Source organism: Trichomycterus rosablanca, chromosome 1 (genome assembly GCF_030014385.1).
Source record: "Trichomycterus rosablanca isolate fTriRos1 chromosome 1, fTriRos1.hap1, whole genome shotgun sequence".
Classification (NCBI taxonomy): domain Eukaryota; kingdom Metazoa; phylum Chordata; class Actinopteri; order Siluriformes; family Trichomycteridae; genus Trichomycterus; species Trichomycterus rosablanca.
This window is the reverse complement of record NC_085988.1, coordinates 29160575-29183635: the sequence shown is the minus strand read 5'-3', so window position 1 is coordinate 29183635 and position 23061 is coordinate 29160575. Positions and strand designations below refer to the sequence as shown.

The window sequence follows — 23061 nt, the reverse complement described above, 5'->3', positions numbered from 1 at the left end:
AAAGCGACCTCAGACTGTTGAGCAGCTGTCTGTATCTTGTATCAAGCAAAAATGCAGGAAATTACCATTTGCAAAACTGCAACCATCCATAGTGTCCTTAGTTCCCAAACCATAAATGAAAAGCTGATGAAACACAGTGCTAAACATGATTCTGTCCCAACTTTGGGGTGTGTTGCAGGCACTAAATTCTAAATGTGTTTCTATTTACAAAATACAATAAAGTTGATTAGTAAATGCATTGTAAATCTTTTCTTTCTACTTTTCTTAGTTAAATACACTTTTAAGAGAACATATTACAAATTCTTCTTTGTATTGTATTTCACAAAATTTCCCAACATTTCTGGAAATGGGGTTTATAGTTTGACTGAAGCCTAATAAATGGACGGATTGCTTTAAGCTGCAATTAAATAAACTCCTCGAGTGCAGCGGAGGTGCTGGAGTGATGGAGCACAGATGCAGGGGGAAATAAATCTCCTATCTGGTGTACACTGCTGGCCCACAGCCTGTATCCTATGCAGCTTTGACAAGTCTGCACTGCGGCCAACATTGCTTTGTGTTAATAAGCTGACTGGCCGATTTCTCAGTCTGTGATTGTCGGGAGATTGCCAGTAAACTGGCTGACTGCAAATGAACTGTAGGGTTTGTTTATACTTTGATTTAAAGCTGCAGTATGTAATTAATAAGCTTTTGGGGACCTCACTGTTTAAAATAATGTAATACTGCATGCAAGCTGCAGAACATTAGTCTGTTCTGCAGTATAGTACTGTATGGATCGATACGATAGCATCACGTTGTGACCTGCCAGCAATGCCTTTTAACAGCACAATAATGCCAGCACTATTTAATGTCACTTTTTTAATAACAGTTACAAACTGCAGCTTTAATCTTTGAGTCTGAGCTCCCACATTTTTCGTCTCTTTCTCTCGGCCTGCAAAATCGCACTGTGTATACAGAAGAGTACTCTGTGAGAGAGAGAATGCATGGGATGGCATCTCAGGTGCCGACAGTGTTGACAGGCATCTGGATCTGAACCACTTCTCCGTTGGCACCTTGCTGAATTTGAATGGCCTCCTTCACTTCCATCTCTGCCTGCAATGCGGAGTCTAGCGCATCAGCCTGAAAGGAGAAAAGAAAGAGACCATAAGATAAACAAATGACGTGAAGAGTGATAAAAACAGTGTGAGTGACAGATTTAGATAAGATGTATGATAAAGCAATAGAAAATAACACACTGAAAGAAAGGCAATGAGTTGTACACGACCACAGAGTTTTAACAACGCTGTCAACACTTTCTCTTACCCCCCCTTCTATTAAAGAAATGCTTCAGCACTACACTCGTTCCCTTTGATCAGCATTACGGTTGCAATTTTCAATTCAACTCATCAATTTAGCGAGATCGGAGAGTCATACCAGCAACGCTTCACTGAACTGGACTGAACTATAGTGAGGTCAGATTAAGGCTACACTTCACCTCCGTCAAGCAGCAAATAAAACAGAGAGTGTGGGCTACAGTACAAGCGATAATAGTGAGTCACTGAGAGCAAAACATGGAGTGAGTCATTTGTTCCTTGCACAATCGCCAGGGGACTCGACTGTACACCTGCACAACATGCACAGTCAATCAGAGCACAAGAGCATGGGCCAGGCACGGGTTCACACTGAAGTCTTTCTTCTACAAACACCACACACAGCTGTGGTCGAAACACAGTAGTACGTTCCCACAGCATACACTACATCAGTCCCACAAGTCCATGGATCCATGGATGTTTGGAATCCTACAGCGGATGCAATTGCTTAAAAGCCCACTTCTGAATTCTGCTCGCTCCAATTCCACAAGAGCACTGTGATGAGATCAGCTGAAGCAGTAAGGGTGCAGTCATAAACAAGTCAGGTGTAGCTGGCTAGCCAAATGGCCTGACACAAAAGTGACATATTAAATGTTTTATTACAACAGAAGAGATTCCCAAAGAGGCTTTCATTAAAGGGTGTCATAAAATTCACTACGTAATCCTTTATGTAATACATTTTCAATACCTGACTCATATCAATCTTTTAAGTATTTATGGGTGTAATTTTTTATTCTTTCAACCCATCTTATCCATCCAAAAAGGCAGCTAGAAACAGCATGAATGTTCAAGAAAAAATATTTTAACTATAAGTATTTCAGTATGTATAACAGATATATACTTATAATGGATCTAAAACCAAACTTCTTTAAGTTCTTCAAACTTTCAAAAATGTATTTTATTTCTTAATTTCTTAATATTTGGTATAGTCATATTTAAATATTTTGCAATATTTTCATGGACAAAAACAACTAAGATTGTTTCTCACATACACCGACTAGGCATAACATTATGACCATTGACAGGTGAAGTGAATAACACTGATTATCTCTTCATCCCAGCGCCTGTTAGTAGGTGGGATATATTAGTCAGCAAGTGAACATATCCTCAAAGTTGATGTGTTAGAAGCAGGAAAAATAGCCAAGAGTAAGGATTTGAGGAGTCTGACAAAAGCCAAATTGTGATGGCTAGACGACTGGGTCAGTGCATCTCCAAAACTGCAGCTCTTGTGGGGTGTTCCCGGTCTGCAGTGGTCAGTATCTATCAAAAGTGGTCCAAGGAAGGAACAGTGGTAAACCGGCGACAGGGTCACATGTGGCCAAGGCTCACTGATGCACGTGGGGAGCAAAGGCTCGCCAGTGTGGTCTGAGCCAACAGACGAGCTACTGTAGCTCAGATTGCTGAAGAAGTTAATGCTGGTTCTGATAGAAAGGTGTCAGAATACACAGTGCATCACAGTTGCAGGACTGTTTTGGCAGCAAAAAGGGGACCAACACAATATTAGGAAGGTGGTCATAATGTTATGCCGGATCTGTGTATATTTTGACGGTAAACAAAAACCCCCAAAAAACTGGCTAAAAAATTCAAAAGGGACAAATACATCTGTCATATATTTACTATTCAATCACTGCTTGGACCCAGTGTCAATGTTAATCATTTGCTAAAGATATTATACATCAAAAAGAATAGAAGATTTAGAGAAAAGAATAGCACAAAGTGAAATGGTGATTCGGTCATGTCTAATGTAGCCGAGGGGCAGTTGTAGCCTAGTGGTTAAGGTACTGAACTGGTATTCAAAAGGTTGATGGTTCAAGCCCCATCACTGCCAGGTTGCCACTGTTGGGCCCTTGAGCAAGGACCCTAACCCTCAATAACTTAGACTGTAAGTCACTGTGGATAAAGGCGTCTGCTAAATGCCGAATATTTAAATGTAATGTTTTTAAATAGAGAGACACAAGTGGGCTCCATTCTGCTCACACTGCCAGAAAACAGGTTCTTTATTCTGCTAACATATAATCCACTTGCCAGCTTTTAAAGCTAAGATAGTTTTATCTTGTGGGATGTGGGGTGGTGAAAATACCAACCTATTGTTAGTTATGGTCTAATTATAATCATGTACAGTGGATTCTAAATGTATTCAGACCTCTTGAACTTTTATGCACTTCGTGTAGTGGAATAGATTTTGAATGGATATAACTGTCATTATTACCCATCACCCCATCAAAAATGTATTAAAAATCTGATAACTCAGCCGCTCAGGTGACGCAGCGGTAAAGTACACTAGCTCACCAGAGTTGGGGTTTCAAATACATCGTATGGAATCTCAGCTCTGCTTTTCCGACTAGGCTGGGTGACTGCATGAACAACGATTGGCTGTTGTTCAGGGTTAGAGGGTAAGAAAGTCGGATCATAGGTCCTCATAACTGGTGCGACTGCGGCCCCTGCTGGCTGACTGATGGCGCCTGCACAGGGCTGAGGAATAATGCTGATGGGGGTGTGGCCCTCCGTACACAGTGCTCGTCAAGAGTATGAACTCGACTCGTGCAGATGAAAAATGCACAATCTGTACTGACTGTGCGTACCGGAGTCAGTTGAGAGGCATCCTCAGTCGGCGGTGAAGGGTCGAATCAGTATAGAGGACGCAATCAGGGTAATTGGACACGACTAGACTGAGGGATAAAAATTGGGGAAAAAAGTGGGGGGAAAGAAATAAAAATCTGATAACTCTTAATTACTTATTTAAAACGTGAGTAATAATAAAATTAAAAATATATATGCTTTATTCAACTTTACTGAAGCTAATTTACACTATACAAGCTTTGCACACTTGGAGTTGGGCAAAAGCAATCTACACAAAGCAATCTCCAAACTAGCAGTCATATGCCTTTTACCCAACAGTGTATTCCTTCTGGCCACTCTAACGAAAGACCTGATTTATGACGTGCTGCAGAGATAGTTGTGCATCTGACAGGTTCTCCAATATTTTGAAGCTCTTCTAGAGTGACCATCGGGATCTTTCTCTCTTACATCCCTGACCATGACTCTTCTTGCCCAGATACCCAATTTGGTAACTCTAAGAAGGTTCAAGGTTAAGCCCAGCTTCTTTCATTTTAAAAATATTGAGGCCACTGTGAACAAAGGTCCTGAGAACATTCAAGAATATTGTTGTATAGCATGTCATCATTGACCTGATTAATGCCTCACCCCAATTTAATCACAGTTTCTTTAACCTCATCACTTGTTTTTTGACCTGACAATACAGTGAGAATTGTGGTCCCTTATGGCTGAGGTGTGCCTTTCTAAACCATATTCAATCAATTCAAATTGCAACAGGTGGCATCTGACCACAATCTGGAATGGCATAGCAAACACGTCTAAATACTCTTTAAAAATGTTTGACTGATTAAAAAAAAAAAAAATTTTACTTCAACATTATGTGTAATTATGTGTAATGGGTAAAATGAAATTCGCAATTAAATCCATTTAAAAGTCAATTTCTAACATATGAATACTTTTATCAACCACTGTATACTTCATCTTCCAAAAAAACATCCGTGACATCTGTTTATTCATCAAGCAGAACCTAATGACAGTTCATCTCAAACCCCTGGTGAATCCAATGAGTGATGATCAGACATGAGAACTTGTTTTCATTCTAACAAACTGAAACACTTACAAACACACAGCACACTCACATCTCTCAATTTAGCTGCAATAAGTCCTAAACCAGCTGTGCTGTCCAGGACTGGAACATGACCCATGGCTGAACCAGCATCAGACCAGCCTCAGCACTTTTAACAGCATTCAGACTGTCAAAATTCATCTGGGCTGTACAGGGAACAGTGCTTCCTGTCCGGAAATGTTCTTTTACTTGTATCCGTTTTCTCTTTTGTAATTCAGTGTCTGTTATGGAAACTACTCCATGAAGAAAGCCAAATGAAACACTGGCGAAAATACACGCGTAAAACAAATCAAGTCAATCTTCAAGTCCTGTTGTAAACACTCGCATATTTTTGGAAAGACAATTGATAATTCTCATTCATTATTATTTACACACACTGGTGTAAGTTGCATCACTACCCTGAACAAATGTAGTCAGTATGGGAAAAGTGTATAAGGAGGTGGGGTGAAGAGGTTGTTCTTTTAAATGTAGGGCAAAAAGACAACTGTGGCTCTATAAAGCTGTGTCATGCCTGTGAAGGCTTATAAAATCGAAAAAGTGAGTTCTACCATCTGTTTTGTTTCTAGTATAAGACTAAAAAAACTAAAGTATATAAGACAGGAGTCCATTGTGTAGTTTCATGTCTATAAAAATATGAAGCACTGTTCAATTTAAATATTTAAAACCATTTCTGCACATCAGAAAATTACTATGGAGGACAAGATCAGGTTTTGTTTTTTTCCTCCCTAAAAGCTTAAATAATGTAATGAGTCATCTGCTTTGCAGTTTCAGGTTACAACATAGTAAAATGTAAAGGCTGGTGCTAGACTGGCCTGCCTGCAGTCTAGACTAGTATTCCCTTGAACACATATGACACTTTATAAAGCTCAAAAAATGACAAAAGAGATCTTGGACGCCCAAAGTGTTATATCAAGCAAGATGGGGAAACATCACTCTGCAGTAAACAACAATAACTGTGTGTTGTTTCTTAGCAATTACAGAATGTTGATCAAAGAAAAGGTCACTTAACACAGTTATACACGTATGTACCGTTTTAATTAACTACAGATCAAAATGAATTTGCAGCCGCTCAGTTGGCGCAGCGGTAAAAACACACGCTGACACCAGAGCTGGGATCTTGAATACATCGTATCGAGTCTCAGCTCTGCCTGCCGGCTGGGCTGAGCTGCCACATGAACAACGAATGGCCTGTTGTTCATATAGGGGCAGGGCATTAAGCCGGATAGGGACTCTCTCATAACTGATGCAACTACGACCTCTGGCTGGTTGATGGCACCTGCACAGAGGCGGGGAAAAGAGTGTGGATCAGGGTGTGTCTCTCCATACACAGAGCTGATCCGCAGCTGATCTCGTCTAGTGTAGGTGAAAAGATGCATACGGCTGCTGCCCACATGTCTGAGGGGGCATGGGTTAGCTTTGTTCTCCTCAAATCAGAGCACGGCATCAGTGGAGAGGAAGCATGACGCAATCAGGCAACTGGACACTGTAAAAGTCGGGAGAAAAAGGGGAGAAAATGCATGAAGAAAATATTAAAAAAATAATAATCATTTGCAAATAAAAGTGCTTAGTTTTTAATTACGTTTTTCCTTCTGTCCCAGTTTTTCTGGAAATAGGGTTTGTAGATGGACTTGGTGGTGGAACTGTACAAACTTGAATGTAAAAATGTCTGTGTTTGTGTTTAAGACTGAAAGTTATGAACTAGATAAAGTTGGGCTGACATAGCCACACAACAGGGACTCTGGTACTACATTCCTCAAAAGTCTCCTACATCTTAACCTGAGCAGTGAAATGCTGTTAGATGTATAGGCTAGCCACAGACTGGTAATAAAAACATGCTTTGCCACTTTGCCAGAGGACCAGGTATAAAAACAGGACAAGACGTCAACTGTTTACATTAATTTCATTGCATAGATTGACAGCAGGATGTATTAGGTAATCCCATAAGGGCATTTTGGGTTGTTTGGGAATGGCTGACAGAAGCTTTTGGGAATGGCTGACAAGATTTAATAACATATAATTATAACTTTCATCTTCTGAAGGACTTCTTGTGGCACTCAAGGCGAGGTACACTGAACTGCATGTATGAATTGCATGTTCATGTCATGCAAATGCAAATGCAACTGTAAAGTTGTGGTTGAACGCCTATAGGAAAGATGTTGCAGTTAAGCCTTTTAAAGTACTTTCTTCTAGCCATTTGAGATTCAGCTAAGAGGGACCAGTATGCCACTAAAGCAGTTTTAAAAGTAAAAGCTATGGCATGGAAAAAAAGTCCACGGAAAAAGACATTTGGGTAGCTCTGGTGGGATGTTCTGGCAAATTATTTGGATTTTAACAGTGGAAGATGAGATCTTATACGAACTGTGAAAAGTGCAGATTTAATGTGATGGGCACTTCAAGAAACTCCTAAACCCAGTTGACATGCCTTTCTCCTGACAAGTGGTGCCAGAACCCTCTAAAGAATGAGCCCATCAGTGTGGATTGAGCTGGTATGGCTCATAAAAAGGCAACAGGGTGGCATGGATGTATTAGTTTTGTCCAAAGATGTTAAAGCACTGGAAAGAGTTGTGGTTATGTAACATGGAAATCACATAGCATGCTTGTGGACTGCCAAACCCAGTATAGTGGTCCTTATTTTTCAAAAAATGGGAGTGTTGTTCCAATTATATTATAGACCTCAACCTTCCAAAAAGTATATGGCAGGGTGATGAAGATGAAATCTGTCTGATAGTTAAAGCATTATCCAAGAAAAACAATGCAGGTTCCACCCAAGCAATGGAATAATGAACTTATTGGGTGTATATCAATCCAATCCCCATGTGTATTGTGGACTTCAAGAAGGTCTACGATCATGTTTGTTATGCAAGGTAATGCAGGTGTTGGAGAGGTGTCCAATTTAGAGGTCTGTTATTTTTACAGGCAATTTTGTTTTCTTGGCTCAAGTATGAAGCATCTGGATGGGAATCAGCACCTCCAAGGCCATGGCCCTTTCCCTACTCTGCATCTATATACTGATGCTTAAAAAAGTGGCATTTTGTTTTATGACTTTTATAATAGTGTAAAAAAGAGTACTGTTTTAGTGGCTGATGACAGATGGGTGTTCTATTCCTAATGCAACCCTCCTTTAATATATTTTAAAAGACTGTATACTGTATACTGACTTCAGACTTGACTCTGACTTGTTTCAAATGACTCTGACTCAACTCGTGACTTGCAAATGACTTGTGGACAACAAAAGTCAGCAACATTATTTACGTGTGACTATATATATATATATATACAGTGTATCACAAAAGTGAGTACACCCCTCACATTTCTGCAGATATTTAAGTATATCTTTTCATGGGACAACACTGACAAAATGACACTTTGACACAATGAAAAGTAGTCTGTGTGCAGCTTATATAACAGTGTAAATTTATTCTTCCCTCAAAATAACTCAATATACAGCCATTAATGTCTAAACCACCGGCAACAAAAGTGAGTACACCCCTAAGAGACTACACCCCTAAATGTCCAAATTGAGCACTGCTTGTCATTTTCCCTCCAAAATGTCATGTGATTTGTTAGTGTTACTAGGTCTCAGGTGTGCATAGGGAGCAGGTGTGTTCAATTTAGTAGTACAGCTCTCACACTCTCTCATACTGGTCACTGAAAGTTCCAACATGGCACCTCATGGCAAAGAACTCTCTGAGGATCTTAAAAGACGAATTGTTGCGCTACATGAAGATGGCCAAGGCTACAAGAAGATTGCCAACACCCTGAAACTGAGCTGCAGCACAGTGGCCAAGATCATCCAGCGTTTTAAAAGAGCAGGGTCCACTCAGAACAGACCTCGCGTTTGTCGTCCAAAGAAGCTGAGTGCACGTGCTCAGCGTCACATCCAACTGCTGTCTTTGAAAGATAGGCGCAGGAGTGCTGTCAGCATTGCTGCAGAGATTGAAAAGGTGGGGGGTCAGCCTGTCAGTGCTCAGACCATACGCCGCACACTACATCAAATTGGTCTGCATGGCTGTCACCCCAGAAGGAAGCCTCTTCTGAAGTCTCTACACAAGAAAGCCCACAAACAGTTTGCTGAAGACATGTCAACAAAGGACATGGATTACTGGAACCATGTCCTATGGTCTGATGAGACCAAGATTAATTTGTTTGGTTCAGATGGTCTCAAGCATGTGTGGCGGCAATCAGGTGAGGAGTACAAAGATAAGTGTGTCATGCCTACAGTCAAGCATGGTGGTGGGAATGCCATGGTCTGGGGCTGCATGAGTGCAGCAGGTGTTGGGGAGTTACATTTCATTGAGGGACACACAAACTCCAATATGTACTGTGAAATACTGAAGCAGAGCATGATCCCCTGCCTCCGGAAACTGGGTCGCAGGGCAGTGTTCCAGCATGATAATGACCCCAAACACACCTCTAAGACAACCACTGCTTTATTGAAGAGGCTGAGGGTAAAGGTGATGGACTGGCCAAGCATGTCTCCAGACCTAAACCCAATAGAACATCTTTGGGGCATCCTCAAGCGGAAGGTGGAGGAGCGCAAAGTCTCGAATATCCGCCAGCTCCGTGATGTCGTCATGGAGGAGTGGAAAAGCATTCCAGTGGCAACCTGTGAAGCTCTGGTAAACTCCATGCCCAGGAGAGTTAAGGCAGTTCTGGGAAATAATGGTGGCCACACAAAATATTGATACTTCAGGAACTTTCACTAAGGGGTGTACTCACTTTTGTTGCCGGTGGTTTAGACATTAATGGCTGTATATTGAGTTATTTTGAGGGAAGAATAAATTTACACTGTTATATAAGCTGCACACAGACTACTTTTCATTGTGTCAAAGTGTCATTTTGTCAGTGTTGTCCCATGAAAAGATATACTTAAATATCTGCAGAAATGTGAGGGGTGTACTCACTTTTGTGATACACTGTATATACACAGTGTATCACAAAAGTGAGTACACCCCTCACATTTCTGCAAATATTTCATTATATCTTTTCATGGGACAACACTATAAACATGAAACTTGGATATAATTTAGAGTAGTCAGTGTACAGCTTGTATAGCAGTGTAGATTTACTGTCTTCTGAAAATAACTCAACACACAGCCATTCATGTCTAAATAGCTGGCAACATAAGTGAGTACACCCCACAGTGAACATGTCCAAATTGTGCCCAAATGTGTCGTTGTCCCTCCCTGGTGTCATGTGTCAAGGTCCCAGGTGTAAATGGGGAGCAGGGCTGTTAAATTGGGTGTTTTGGGTACAATTCTCTCATACTGGCCACTGGATATTCAACATGGCACCTCATGGCAAAGAACTCTCTGAGGATGTGAGAAATAGAATTGTTGCTCTCCACAAAGATGGCCTGGGCTATAAGAAGATTGCTAACACCCTGAAACTGAGCTACAGCATGGTGGCCAAGGTCATACAGCGGTTTTCCAGGACAGGTTCCACTCGGAACAGGCTTCGCCAGGGTCGACCAAAGAAGTTGAGTCCACGTGTTCGGCGTCATATCCAGAGGTTGGCTTTAAAAAATAGACACATGAGTGCTGCCAGCATTGCTGCAGAGGTTGAAGACGTGGGAGGTCAGCCTGTCAGTGCTTAGACCATACGCCGCACACTGCATCAACTCGGTCTGCATGGTCGTCATCCCAGAAGGAAGCTGACGCACAAGAAAGCCAGCAAACAGTTTGCTGAAGACAAGCAGTCCAAGAACATGGATTACAGGAATGCCCTGTGGTCTGACGAGACCAAGATAAACTTGTTTGGCTCAGATGGTGTCCAGCATGTGTGGCGGCACCCTGGTGAGAAGTACCAAGACAACTGTATCTTGCCTACAGTCAAGCATGGTGGTGGTAGCATCATGGTCTTGGGCTGCATGAGTGTTGCTGGCACTGGGGAGCTGCAGTTCATTGAGGGAAACATGAATTCCAACATGTACTGTGACATTCTGAAACAGAGCATGATCCCCTCCCTTCGAAAACTGGGCCTCATGGCAGTTTTCCAACAGGATAACGACCCCAAACACAACCTCCAAGATGACAACTGCCTTGCTGAGGAAGCTGAAGGTAAAGGTGATGGACTAAACCCAATTGAGCACCTGTGGCGCATCCTCAAGTGGAAGGTGGAGGAGTTCAAGGTGTCTAACATCCACCAGCTCCGTGATGTCATCATGGAGGAGTGGAAGAGGATTCCAGTAGCAACCTGTGCAGCTCTGGTGAATTCCATGCCCAGGAGGGTTAAGGCAGTGCTGGATAATAATGGTGGTCACACAAAATATTGACACTTTGGGCACAATTTGGACATGTTCACTGTGGGGTGTACTCACTTATGTTGCCAGCCATTTAGACATTAATGGCTGTGTGTTGAGTTATTTTCAGAAGACAGTAAATCTACACTGCTATACAAGTTCTACACTGACTACTCTAAGTTATATCCAAGTTTTATTTCTATAGTGTTGTCCCATGAAAAGATATAATAAAATATTTGCAGAAATGTGAGGGGTGTACTCACTTTTGTGATACACTGTATATATATATATATATATATATATATATATATATATATATATATATATATATATATATATACAGTATATATATACTGTATATATGCCGCCTTAACCCACAACGCACGCAATGGCTAAATGTTCCAGCCAGCTTCTGGCATAGTGATGAAGCGTTGCTCCCTACTCCCTACTTTGAATTCGAATCTCACTTAAAATGGTGGAATACGTAGTGCACTTCACAGTAACAGATAATGTGAATGGAACGCTCCTACAGAATTGGCGCTAATGATTGAAAAAAACACTTTCTGAGCCAATCAGACCTGATTTTAATTGTTAGTAGCGTCACACAGATGATTGTCAATTAAATGCTTGATTGGCTTTCTAACGAGTTAGTGTTTTACTTCACAACCGGGAAAAGTTTGGAGGTTTTTAATTATAAGCACATTTACAAAATAACGGATTATATTCCTAATGGGACACACGCTTATACATTTAATAGCATCTGGAACAACATAAGTTAAGGTAAGCAGTGGTTATGGAATTTTTGCTGTGTTTTGGATTTTGGCCGCTGTACCATAATTTGCAATGAAAACAAAACGTCAGTTTAAGCTTTTAACTGGTACCTGAGAAAGTAAAGGCACAAAGTAAAACTGCAAAATACAGTCGCTAATCTGTTGTTGTTTTTTATCTAAACTTACATATAATTTGTTTATTTCTACTACTCTACATTTCCATTATATGTTTTGTGTATATTATATTGACTTGTGACTTGACTGACTCTAGCCTTAAGACTCATGACTTGACTTGGACTCTAGCCTAAAGACTTGTGACTCGACTCGGACTCTAGCCTAAAGACTCATGACTTGACTCGTACTCTAGCCTAAAGACTTGTGACTCGACTCGGACTCTAGCCTAAAGACTCGTGACTTGACTCGGACTCTAGCCTAAAGACTCGTGACTTGACTCGGACTCTAGCCTAAAGACTCGTGACTTGACTCGGACTCTAGACTTAAGACTCGTGACTCGACTCAGACTCTAGCCTAAAGACTGGTGACTCGACTCTGACTCTAGCCTAAAGACTTGTGACTTGACTCGGACTCTAGCCTAAAGTCTCGTGACTTAAATCGGATTCTAGCCTAAAGTCTCATTACTTGACTCGGACTCTAGCCTAAAGACTCATGACTTGACTCCAACTCTAGCCTAAAGTCTTGTGACTCGACTCAGACTCTAGCCTAAAGACTCATGACTTGACTCAGACTCTAGCCTAAAGACCCATGACTTGACTCGGACTCTAGCCTTAAGATTCGTGACTTGACTCGGACTCTAGCCTAAAGACTCGTGACTCGACCTCGTATTTTGTGACTTGTGGACATCTCTGCTGTATCCAGTGGCTTACATTAGCAAGCACTGTTAACACTGTATGTTTACTATCCAGCAAAATGTCAGGAAGTTACAAACAGATTAGGCTAGCTACTTAGCTAACATTTTTAATATAATCTATTAACAATTTATGTGGAGTCTTAATAAAGGCCTGTAAAAAGGGTTCATAACATCACAATTGCAAATTTCCCACAGCTGCTAGTTTAGTTCCTCCCTGTGAGGTCACTACAACCACATGGTATCTTACAAAAAGCTAGGCATGTGTAATTGCCAGTCTGCGTTTCTTTTGATTTCTGTCCAGTGATTTAATAATCATCAATCATAAAACACATTTCCAGCCACAAAGCATAAACAAACATGATTGCAGGAACTAGGCAGACAAAATCCAGACAGCTTGGGAAGCACAGCTCAACACACAGCTTAATGAAGAACACACTCTGCAGTGAACCCATGCCATTATCAAATGCTTACGATGAGTCTTAAATAATAAGGCAACATGTCCCAAACAAACATAACCTTACAGCAAAATGCAGGCGGGGGCATCTGTGCCATAAAGCTGGCTGAGAGTTATAATCAGACGGAGTGGGTGGAGTATGGTGTGGGCAATAAGCCATGTCGACTTGGCCCTACGTTCTAAAAGATGACAGACTGTGAGTTGAAGACTAGCCAAGTGTCTGTTTGTGACCGATAGAGTGACGGATGGATGGAATGAGAGAGGGAAGGTGGAATTTGAAGGAATGAAGATGCCAGGATAATTACCCAGTCTTAATGCTTGGACAACAGCCCATTAAAGGTAACACAAGGACAGTGGTTTAAAATGAGTGTATAAATACCATGGCAATGAAGACAGGATGTAAAGAAAAAAAACAGCTCTGTGATAGAAACAGTGATAAACATGAGCCATGGTGCACTAATTATTGAGATAGTAGCCCAAAGAAAAGAACAGAGGACAAAGAAGTGTGTACAGGCTTTAGATTCGTCGAGATTCGCCCCTTCATCCTGGACAAGGTCACAGTAGACAAGCGCCAGCCAGAAAGCATAAATACAACTTGGACAGAGCAGCAATTTACCAAATACACATTTTATACAGTCAATCAGTCAGTCAGTATTAAACAATCCACCACAGCATTATGTCATGGCTATGCTATGTCCGGTCTACATCTAGTAATCTTACATTTTAGTTGTATGACCATGTAAACATGCTCACTGTCTCAGTGTGTTCGGGTTGAGATAAGACAGACAGTTAAACCATAACCAGTTGATTACATGCAGTTGGGGAGCCAAAAATTGCAATCACAACTAAACAAAGGTTGATTGTGCAGCCTGAATCAGACCTGCTGAAGAACTAAAGCTCTGGCATTCTAATTCAAAAAGACTAACATGATGATCTTCCAGAGCAAGCCCAGATGCCCAGAACACTAATAGGAGTAGTAGTAGTAGAACTTTATGAGTTCACTGTATACAACACTGCCTGTGAAAGCTTATGAAAAGTGTTGAAAATTTTGTGTGGGTGGGAATGTAGATGTATTACAGTTTAAACAAAATTTGAAAGCCCATTTAACTTCTTCTGAAGGCACGGGCTGTGTCCCAAACTGAACACGATTATACTAAAAATAGTAACTGGTAATTGTAGAACTACAAAGTGCTTCTATATGGTAAGTGGAGCTGATAAAATGGAAAGTGAGTGTAGAAACAAGGAGGTGGTTTTAATGTTATGGCTGATCAGTGTACATACTAATTAGATGATAGCAGGCTGGGATGCCTTAATATATTATGTGTTGATTCCCAGCTGGTTGACGACATCACTGAGATTTAAATCCGGATCTCAGATGTGGTGGGCTAGTGTAATAGACCACTGCTCCGCCCGAGTACTTACTGCTTTGATATTGTCCACCTAAAAGAAACGTGTCTTCATTGAAGATATCAGACAGACAGACTAATGTTGGGTACTAAGTGTGCCAGTGGTTATTAATTTACCCTAGAGCTTATAGACTGTACCGTAAAACAAAAAGCTTTATTTTATAACCTGATAACAATGGATGTTTTATCATTTTAACATTTTTAAAACGACATCTTATGATTTAACAATAAAAGCAAATGTAAGATATTTCCCTACATGATTTCGATAAACTTGTACAAGTAGTGTAGAAACACCACACTGGACTGTGGGGCAGTGGTTTCTCAGTGAGTAAGGTACTGGACAAGTTATCAAAAGGTTGATGGTTCAAGTCCCATAACTGCCAGATTGCCACTGTTGGACCCTTAAGCAAGGTCATTAACCCTCAATTGCTTGGATTGTTTATGATCAGAATTGTAAACTGCTTTGATTAAAAGCATCTGCCAGATGTAAATGTAAATTGCAATGTGTTGTTGGCTGGCTGTGCTATAGTTTCATTAAATAACACCTAAAAAACTTTTAACACCTAAAAAAAAAATTTCCACCAATTTTCTCCGCTAATTTAGTCATATTTCATTACCCTGGTTGTGTTACGCCTTACCTCTACCGATACAAACCTCCACTGCTGACTGAGGAGCTTCACAACTGACACACCCCCTCCGACATAAGAGCAGTACCGACTGCCTCTTTTTACCTGCACGAGGCGAGTTCATATGCGGATCAGCTTTGTGCACGGACAGACACACCCTGAACAGCATTACTTTCCAACCCTGCGCCAGCTCCATCAATCAGCCAGCAGAGGTCGTAATTGCACCAGTTATGAGTAACCTTGCTCCGGCTCATCCCATCCCTGAACAACAGCCAATCATTGTTCATGTGGCCGCCTAGCCCAGCCAAAATAATATTTTATTAAAATGTAGTTTTCACTGGCTGCCTGCTATAGTAACATTCAGTTTACCCTTAAAGCCCTATACAGTAAAATTCATGCATATCTTGCTGATCTCCTAAAGAAGTATTGCTCATCCCAAGCACTAAAATTTCTTCTAGCCCATTCAGTAGAATTTTTTTATATCAGCCGTAAACTATGATATAGTGTTTAAGTACATGTTAGAAATGCAAGCCATATACTGTTTTTAAATGCAGATTAATATTCATGGTTCTCATTACTATACCATCTATTATTTATTGTAATATTTGATCAATTATAAATAAATGAATGATTGCTTATGGTGTCATAATTTTATCAAGAAACTTTATCCAATAAAATAGAAAGCAATAAGAGTTTTTATATTATTATGAAGTTTATTATATAAGGCAGCATGGACCCAAAGGACTACTCTAGAGGCTACATACCAGCATACCTCTGCACCCATTATGGCAGATAATCCACTAAAAGAAAAATCACTACATGCAGTGAAGAGGAAACTGCAATTTTAATATACCAATTCCAATGTGGTGCCAATTCTAACAACATTATTCAACCCACTGCACCAAAGAAATAAGGAATCAGGTCAATTCAGGCATCAAATCGCTACACTAGCATACACTAGAAACCCATTACAAACTCAATGCAGGCAAAAGATCTACTTTCAACAGACAAATAAACAGAGCTCTTTAGTTTCTAGATGCACTAAAGTCCAATGAATTGCTGTATTTAAAGCAATAATAGACTCAATTTTTACTTAATTTTGGAAATAGTGCCCAAAGTCAGCTGAGACTTACTAACCCTGTAAAATATGTTGCCATGAACCAGGCTCCGTCAAGCACTGTTTTACAAACTCATATAAACATCATTTAACTAAAAAAAGAGCCAAAACTCCTATCTGAAACACCGTGAATCCAAACAGAAGAATAAATTAGAGTGTTATCAGGTCTTAAACTGAGAGTACATAGCAGAGAATTTCCCCACTTTTAAAGATTTAAAACAGAGAGAGATCTGACCAGGTACAGGCACAATGCCCAAGTATGAGACTAACAAACAAGGCCCATGATGTGTTTTGCATCCAAAAAGTATACTCTGGTTAGAAAGAAAAATTTGGTGTGATTGAAAGTTCAGCGCTCTGCATAATGTCAGCAGATTGTCAGTGATGTCCAGCACACAGATGTGACAAGACCAAGCAAGTTTGATCAGACAAACAACTTGGCAATAGATGCTCTGCTTGGGGAAAATCACAATGCCATGAATCAAGTTGCTTATTTTACCTCATAAAAAGTCAGGAAAAGGCCTGCTTGTTAAGTGGTACCTGGAGAGAAACACTCCACTGGTGTGCCTTATATAAACATTATTGCCAAAAGTATGTGGACACCCCTACTTATGATTGAGTTCATGTGTTTTAACCACATAAATACAGTGGTACCTTGTATTTCTACTGCTTTGGTATTGGTACTCGAAATCTTTGAAACTCGACGCCCTTTGCCAACAAATTTGTACCCTTAAACTCAACTTTTACCTTAAACTCACCGTGTGTGCGATTTCTTTACTCTGAAAGCATCCGTGTGTATCTGTGTTTAGCTGGATTTTTCTCCTGTTTCACTTTTGAACCTGTGTTATAGCTCGGGGTTCTAGTCTAAAATGCTTAGTGTTAAAAAAAAAGCTGACTTAAGGTAAGGGAACACTAAACCTCTCTTAATTACTGCTCAGAAGTTCTCTCCACTAATGAAAATCCTCGCTCGTTGTTTAAGTACAAAAGTTACGTTAAGCTTTGTCAGAACCAATTGACGTCGAGTTTTAAGATACCACTGTAATTCTTTGCTTTTAACTTAATGGATACAGTTCGGCAAATACCCTGTACTGTTCAAGCATGATAGTGTTCCTGTCTACAAAGTCAAGTCCGTAAAGACAAGGTTCTACAAGTTTAGAGTGAAGGAACTCCAGCGGCCTATGTAGAGTCCAGACCTTACCCCCACTGAACAACTTGAACTGGAACTGCCATTGGGAGTCAGGCCTTCTCACTCAATATCACTGTCAAGTCCAGTCAAATTGATTTGTTTAGCACTTTTTACAATGGACATTGTGTCCAAGCAACTTTACAGAATCCAGGACCAACAGACCAAAACCCCTTGTTGAGAAAGCCGAGGGCAAGCAAAAACTCTTACAAATTCAGGAAGAAACCTTGAGAGAAACCTGACTTAGCAGGGACCCCCATCCTGCTTGGGTGGCCTGGAGGATAATTTGAATAAATAGGATTTACAGAAATCATACATTCCATACTGTTTACCATCTATTGTGCATAAGATTGTAAAATGTTTGGGAGAAAATCTCAGTTTGTGTAGGAAAAGACCAGGAACCAATGTTAAATGCACGTGGCATTGCATGAAAACTGTCACGCTTCTGTGATAAATACAGTAACATGGGCTTGGAAGTACTTCAGAAAAAATATTTTCACCTAATACAATCCACAGGTGCTTCAAGAAATGCCATGAAACTCTAATACACAAGGAAAAGCCATACATTAATTCTATTCAGAAATGCCTCGGGCGCCCAGGTGGTGCAGCAGGATATTCTGCTTGCACACCAGCACAGAGTTTCTGAACTCCCCGGTTCAAAACTCGGTGTTGCCACCGGTGGGCTGGGCGCCATCTAGCCGGCATAGTTGACAGTGCCTGCAGCAGATTCTAATTGGCCACCATATCTGCAGGGTGGGGGCGGACTATGTGTGGGTGGGTGGGTCTTCATACGCTGTGTAAGGATGCAATCTGGCATCTCTCAGCAGCGGAACACAAAATTGAGTGCGCTAAATCAGGAGGAAAATGGGGAGAAATTGCATTAAAAAAAGTAAAAAAAATACCGAACGTCAAGTTCTTTGTGATGAAGACAAAAAGAAGCAACTGTCATGGAGAATCACATGCTGCCACCACAGCAACACCTTTTCCCTGGACCTCTATAGTTAATTCAGCAAGACAATGCCAGGCCTCATTCTGACTGTGCTACAACAGCGTGTGTTTGTACACGCAAAGTGTGTTGCTTGACTGGACAGTCCAGGTGTGTCTCTTATTGAAAATGTGCAGAGCATCATGACGAGGAGAATCGGACAATTGTGATCATGGATTGTTGAGCAGATGAAGATTGCAAAACAGCAACAATGAAACTAATAGGAAAGAAGTGGTAACCCCAACTTTTTTGGAGTATGTAGCAGGCATCAAATTCAAAATTTGTTTACAAAATACAATGATAAGTGCGAACATTATAACTCTTGTCTTCGTACTTTTAGTGTGGTGGTAAAAATAACCAAAAAAAGCACAATTAATTTTCAAATTTTTTGTTGCAAGTTGCAACCATTGAGGTGTTATAGAAACTAGTTGAAATAAGACCATTTTCATTTCATTAGGGTTTGCTCACTAACCATAAGAAACTACAAGTCCCTGGTATTGCCACATTTAAATCATCAGGTCTTAACTTCCTTGGCAGACTTGAGTTAATGATAATTTAAGCCAAATGTCATTTGACTCACCACACTAAAAATGCTGACGGGCTGATGGCACCATGAGACTGAGGGAAAAATTCAAGTTATTTATTGGTCCTTTATGTGACTCCCAATACAATAAATCACTGGATTTAAAGTATTGCTGAGGATAATCTAATTTACGTCTATGGGAAAACATGTTTTTTGCCAAAATAAAAGGTTTTATAATATCCACTTGCTGGGATTAGCTGGTGCTGCTCCCTTGTTGCAGTTTAAGACAACAGCCAACAACTTCCACAACTGCCATCCTTCCACCCTCACGTCCTACTTTCCTATGCTGCAGTTGCTGTTACTGCTGCGGTTATTAGTTTTGTTCTTTTTAAGTTCTATAGATAATTTTTTCAATGTAAACTTGCGCAGTCAGCATGCACCGTGTAACCTTTGAGCCACAAGTCTGGGTGCTCTACCCCTCAAGACTTAATGAAGACCTGTGTTCTTGGACTGTTATCTATTTAAAGAAAATGTTTACTGAGGGAAGCACATCTGTAAATCACTCTGGATTCTTTATCTTTTTCTTCTTTTTTGGCTGCTCCAGTTCACCAGTGGGGTCACCACTGCAAATTACTTGTCTCCATCGTGCCCTGTCCTGAGTATCCTCCTCTGTCAAACCAACCACCTGCATGTCCTCCCTCAGCACATCCATAAACCTCCTCTTTGGCCTTCCTCTTGCCCCCCTGCTTGGCGGCTCCATCCTTGGCACCCTTCTGCCAATACAACTCTCATCCCTCTTCTGCACATGTACAAACCATCTTAATCTCTCCTCCCTAACTTTGTCTCCAAAACATCCTACCTGCACTGTTCCTCTAAAAAACTCGTTCCTAATCGTTCCATCCTCTTCACTCCCAACGAGAATTGCAGCATCTTTATCTCTACTAGCACATTTAGTTAGCACCACTGCCTCTAAGCCGTCCAGCATAGCAGGCCTCACTACTGTCTGGTAAACTTTCTCTTTTACTCTGGCAGATACCCTTTAAAAAGGTTTAAACTATGTATAAAAATGTTACATATGTCCAGTGTAGTGAGAGAAATTAAAGAGGGATACTATCTTAATGCACCCAGCAGAAATCTAAGCTGGATTTTACACACTTTGCTTTTGGCTATACTTTGGTTTCATTATATAACAACATAATAATTCTGATTGTAGACACCACATTGTTCTACACAGTGCTCTCAATTGCTTATGTTTTGACAGCCTGACCACTTTAAAGGCTGCAGAGAGAGACCCTTCTTCTGCCCACAAAAACCTGCATTACCCTCAACTTCATTACTCTACCAAGAGAATTTGATGCTTAGCTAGTAATTACTACTTTCCCTTCTTCCAGCAATGTTTCATGCTTGTACATTATTAGTGGGCTTGTTTTATTTTAGCTAGCTTGTGGGCTTAATTTTTTGGAATCATGTAACTAAAATGGGTATGTGTCAAATGTGTCAAGAGGAACAGATGGATGTTATTAAAAGAGAATCCGGGTTTTTAATATCAAACTGTCTTTCAGAGTGTGACTGTCAATAACACAGAAAAAAATAAATGATTTATTCTTTCTGTGTGGCCCGGTAATAAATGACCCATGGACCGGTACCAGTCCGTGGCCTGGTGGTTGGGGACCACTGGGCTACAGTCATTAAAAGTTCATCTGTATGGTATACCTAATAAAATAATCAATTAATGTACGTACCAGATAGGTGTACTTAATAAAGTGCAAGGTGGCGCCCAGGTGGCGCAGAGGGATATTCCGCTAGCACACCAGCACCGAGATTCTGAACTCCTCGGTTCGAAACCCGGCGTTGCCACTGGTTGGTTGGGCGCCATCTAGCAGGCATAATTGGCAGTGCCTGCAGGGAGGGATGACCGGAATATGTGGGCAGGGTCTTCAAACGCTGTGTAAGGGCCCTGATTGGTGGATAGAGGCGCCTGTGCAGAGTGCATGGGTGGAAAAGGGTTCCGTGAAGGGCTGTGCAATATACCCTCAACTGCAAAAAAATTGGGGATCCCCAGCAGTGGAAGACAAATCGACTACGCTAAATTGAAAGAAAATGGGAGAAAAACACATAAAATATAAAAATAAATAAGTGAAAGGTGATTATAAGTCAACAAAGGGGACCTGTTAGAGCAGCAACAGGTAGTCCCTGGTAATGTTAAGTTATTTTAGGAACTGTTAGTGTGTAAAGTTATTCTAAACCACTATTGGAATTACCCTTATTAAGTAAATGTACTAGCATTTACTTCTATACTTTATTTTTTAAAAGAGTTTTTGTACACTCCTGCCACCTCTGGCTCTGGGATTAATACACAAAAAAGGGCCAGGAAAAAAATGTATAATTAAAAGCTTTCCTCTGACCTGACCTTCACCTGTAATACTTTTATGGCATGTGTAAACATGGTGCTAGCATTTATGAAACATAATTGTGTCACCATGAGGAAATTATTAGAGCTCCTCAAAAAACAGGGAGAGTGAGAGAGATGGATTTAGAAAGAGAGAGAAATTGTAAAAATATACTAATGCGTTGTGTTAATTAGCAGTGAGAAGGAAGTACAGAAAACAGCCCTGTCTACATGCCATGTAACTGTGCTGATGTGTGCCAGGCTGGTGAAGAGTGATCATAAGTGTGAGTGTAGTAGGGTTTTCCCACCTGCACAGCTCCTGCATGGTCGGTGACAGTCCCAAGCTGGACGTACTGAACCTGGATGTCGTTAGCCTGCAGAGGAGACGCCTCGACCCCTCCTGTCCCATCAGCAGAAGCCACTGCAATGAGCTGAGTCCCTCTTAAAACCTAGATAGAAAGAGAAGGGCAAAGAGAGACAGAAGATGATAAAGCACACTCTACCAAACTTAAAGCTCTTGATTTACAGTTGCTACATTTCTCTAGTGTAAGCGACTCCACTGACAGGTTACACATGTTGAGCATTTACAGCAGTTACAAACATCTCATGAAAATCCATGAACATTTATTCCTGCTCTGCAAATCACATCGAAGCCACACATTTGTTTCTTCTCTGGCTTGTGATTGACTGTAAAGCCTGCTTGCATTGTAGCAACATGCCTTCAAAAATACCAGTTGATTGTCGGGAAAGCATTTTACTTCTTTTCACTTGATTAAGTTCAGAGGTTTTAGCCACACCCATTGATAAGTGTTTCCAATCAATCATATAAACCAACTTTGTCAAAACAGTGTTAGGAGGGCCTTTTTTCTTTTAGCATATATCTTTATTTCTTACCCTGTAGACAAAGCAAATCGTGGTTTGTGGAGCCTTAAAGTTAACCTTACTGAACATTTTTGGGTTGAATTGGAACAATTATATAAATATACCCAATCAATTATATAAAACAAATCATATGCCACCAACTTTGTCAAAACAGTGTTAGGAGGGCCCTTTCTCTTTAAGCATAATCAGAATCAGCATCAGCTTCATTCGCCAAGTATGTTGCACGTACAAGGAATTTGTTTCCGGCTGTTGGTAGCTCTCTAGAGAAATAAATGTTCTCCCTAATGATGCTATAAAATCACTCGATTCTATTAGAACCTTTGGATTATGCTTTTGCAACATGCTCCTGGCTGGTCTTTTTACTGGCTCTTTAAAGAAGCTTGAGCCCATTAAAAATGTGACGGTTTATGATGAAATGCAGAAGAGGACAATCATTTTACACTAGTGTATGGTATTAATAATGTAATTTTGTCTTGTTGAAAAACAGAAGTTTCAGAAGTTGGCTACAACAGCCTTTGGAATATTTTTCTTCCCCTGTACACAAAGTAAATGTTGGTTGGTGGAGCCTTGACCTTACTGAACATCTTTGGGA

At 40.6% G+C, this 23061-nt stretch overlaps 1 protein-coding gene across 1 annotated transcript in view; it reads right to left on the bottom strand.

Moving 5' to 3' along the window:
• Window positions 1–375: 375 nt before the first annotated feature.
• The window catches only part of banp (BTG3 associated nuclear protein), an 87651-nt gene continuing 64965 nt past the window's right edge, over window positions 376–23061 (bottom strand). Inside the window, exons 9-10 of the mRNA XM_063001551.1 lie at window positions 21896–22036; window positions 376–1116 (exon numbers count right to left, since the gene is read on the bottom strand). Of these exons, the coding sequence (XP_062857621.1) occupies window positions 994–1116; window positions 21896–22036 (264 nt within the window). The 3' untranslated portion in view covers window positions 376–993. The remainder of the gene's footprint in view (window positions 1117–21895; window positions 22037–23061) is intronic.